General features: G+C 37.4%; 1 protein-coding gene across 1 annotated transcript; it reads left to right on the plus strand.

Annotated features, from left to right (window-relative positions):
• The first annotated feature begins 303 nt into the window (after window positions 1–303).
• LOC149822312 (putative LRR receptor-like serine/threonine-protein kinase At5g48740) lies at window positions 304–1,032 on the plus strand. Its single transcript, XM_089980252.1, has 3 exons — window positions 304–431; window positions 509–635; window positions 820–1,032. Exons 1-3 carry the CDS (start codon window positions 304–306, stop codon window positions 1,030–1,032), a joined length of 468 nt encoding a protein of 155 aa, XP_089836378.1.
• Window positions 1,033–2,785: the final 1,753 nt, after the last annotated feature.

Consider the following 2,785-nt stretch of genomic DNA (forward strand, 5'->3'; position numbering starts at 1 on the left):
TTGTAAATTTGCTTCATGTGGACCACAAACTCATATTGAGTCACTACTTAATGTTTTTTGTAAGTTTTTTTCTATTTATTTCAACTGTTTATGTATATGTTTCCTCTTCTACATGGACCTTGCATTAGGTCTAATTTATTTTTAATTTGTTTCTTAGTCAAGACTTTTTCAATATGAACTCATTGTATATTGTTTATTTCTACATGTTAAAACTATCACTTATACTAACATACAAAATGTCTTCGGAACATGTTAGAATTGAACTTTCTACATAGTGTCAGTCCTGAAACAACGCATGGCAATATGAAGAGCAAGAACGTGCTTATGTTCCAGAACATGAACATAAAGCTACGTGGGTTTGTCACTATGCATAAACAAGCGGCGAATACAGAGGCTGTTTATGCAGAAACTGATTCACTCTTGAGATCACAGTAAACTTTTGACTAGATTTATCTTTCTACTGCTCTATATAGTATGCATATATTTCTTACTATTTTGATGTGTGCAGGGATCATTTAATTGATGATAATGATGTCTTCAACTTTGGGGTTGTCTTAATGGAGTTGATCTGTGGGACAACTTTTTTGAAGCAGCGCTGTCCCTGTGATCCATGCTCCTTTGATTTGGTTGAATGGGTACCTTCAAAACTCAATTGAAACTCTTATCCTGCTTGATATGTTGTAGCTTCCTTCATCATCTATCAATGGGATTAAACATGCATGCTCATGTAGACTTGCATGCATACCACGCAGGCATGCAAACTGCACATGTGAATGTGCGCTAATTTATGATTTGTTTTTGTGATAATTTAAAATGCAGGTCAAATGTAACTTTGAAGCTGGCTGGTTCATGATTGTGGATGAAAGTCTAAAGCATGGGTACAATGCAAGAAGCATGGAACTGGTTGCTTCTGTTGCCTTAAGGTGTGTGGAAGATGATCCTTACCTTAGGCCATCAATGGCAGAGATTTTACATGAACTAGAAACAGCTTTTGATCTTGAACTTTTACGCTCTTGCTGCTGTTTCCATTGACATTTTCTTCTCGGAAAAATACAGTAGAAGAGACTTAGCAGAGCCCCAAAGGGAAAACAGTTTTAACGTGTCAAAACTGGGTTCAAACATTCTATTCCATGTATTTTGCCTTGGCGTCATGCTGGCTCACCAAGGGCATCTGTAAATTCCCCACTTTCTCAGTTATTCTCTTGAACTAGAATATTGGTTGTATGTAATATTTATGAGCCATCCATGAATTGTGTAAATGCTTCAAGAAAATGTTGTATAAACAATTATGTATTTTGGAAACAACTGCAGTACAGTTGGACAACATTGCAACTTTTTACTCCTAGAAACACGTTTTGAATCCCATTGAGTTTTTAATCGAAGATTTTTCTTCTGATTTGAAGATTGGCCAAAGTATTAGGGTTTATATTTAACATTGACCTGATACACTTCCCAATTGAAGGCTGCATGTGGCCCAGAGCTACCCATTGGTCCTGGTATGACATACAAGACTTTGAAGTTTACCCAATTTGCGGCAAATGTGGAGGTGAAACCGTTACATGGTTATCATTTTATTCTTGTCATGATTTGGGGACTCAACTAAATAACTCAACCCTACTGCTGAGTCCAAATTACGTGTGACAGCCATATCGAGAATTCAAACAGAAAATCACAAATATTGAGCAGAGCCTTTTGTGTTGCTCATGCGGCTTGGAAAAGATAAAGAAATTGTTGACATTTGTAAAAGTGTCTCCTGTTGCAAGCACAAATATTGCTGCTACTACAGAGCATTACTTGTTTTTTTTTTTTTGAAAGGCAAGCTGGGGTTAGGCCGACCCCTACCAGATATCTCTTAAGCCCCGTGTGCAGAGGGATTCAAACCTGGGCCTTCAGCTTGGCACAGGACCCCGCTTACCACATGGGATACCACCTCAGTGGTACTACAGAGCATTACTTGGTCATAAAGAAATTGAGTAGCTTCAGTGTGGATAGTACTTGACCACAGTTTGTCATTGAATTGTCTGTTGTGCTTGAACAAGCTTGATCAACCTTCAATGTACACTTGAGACTTAAAACTAATTTCTCAATAACCAGCAAGTCCTCCTTTCTCAAGTCCACCAGCAGCCCCCTCAAGCCATCAAAGGCCACTAAGGTCCTTTCACTCGGCTAATTGAATTTGGAGTTTCTTTCAAGTACACTTTCAACTAAATAATCATCTATGAGGATAGGAGGTCAATGGATGAGTAACTCTTTATCTTTGAGAAAAATAAAGCATGGTTGGATCTAATCCACCATCTGACTTGAATTTGAATCCGACTAGTCAGATTCAGTAGCCGAATCATGATATGAACAATAATTGGATCCGGACTCGGTATTGAGTTTTGCATCCCATATGAGCCCAAATCTGATTATGTGTAAATGTAAAATTTTAAGCTAGTCGGTTTTGGATTCTTTGGTCTTATCTGATCCCATCTAAATCTCAATTTGTTGGTAATGCTTAGATCCAACCCGAGTCTAACTTGTTTACATCCCTAGATATATAGTCTAATTAACCTAAGAAAAGGAACAAGGTGAATGTTGGTTGGTTTATGAGATCTAATGTCTTAATGATGGAACTATCAAGAATGCAAAATGAATTTAATCTCTTTATTGCTGTCAACAAAGAATGGTCGCTACCTATCCAAAAGTACATGCAATGGCCTATGTCACAAGGACATGGCACACTATGATATGTTGATTCAGACACAGATTCGTACAGCCAATAATATTTTAATGAAATAACATT

Source organism: Nuphar pumila, chromosome 11, assembly GCF_984573655.1.
Source record: "Nuphar pumila chromosome 11, dmNupPumi1.hap1.1, whole genome shotgun sequence".
In the NCBI taxonomy this organism is placed as follows: domain Eukaryota; kingdom Viridiplantae; phylum Streptophyta; class Magnoliopsida; order Nymphaeales; family Nymphaeaceae; genus Nuphar; species Nuphar pumila.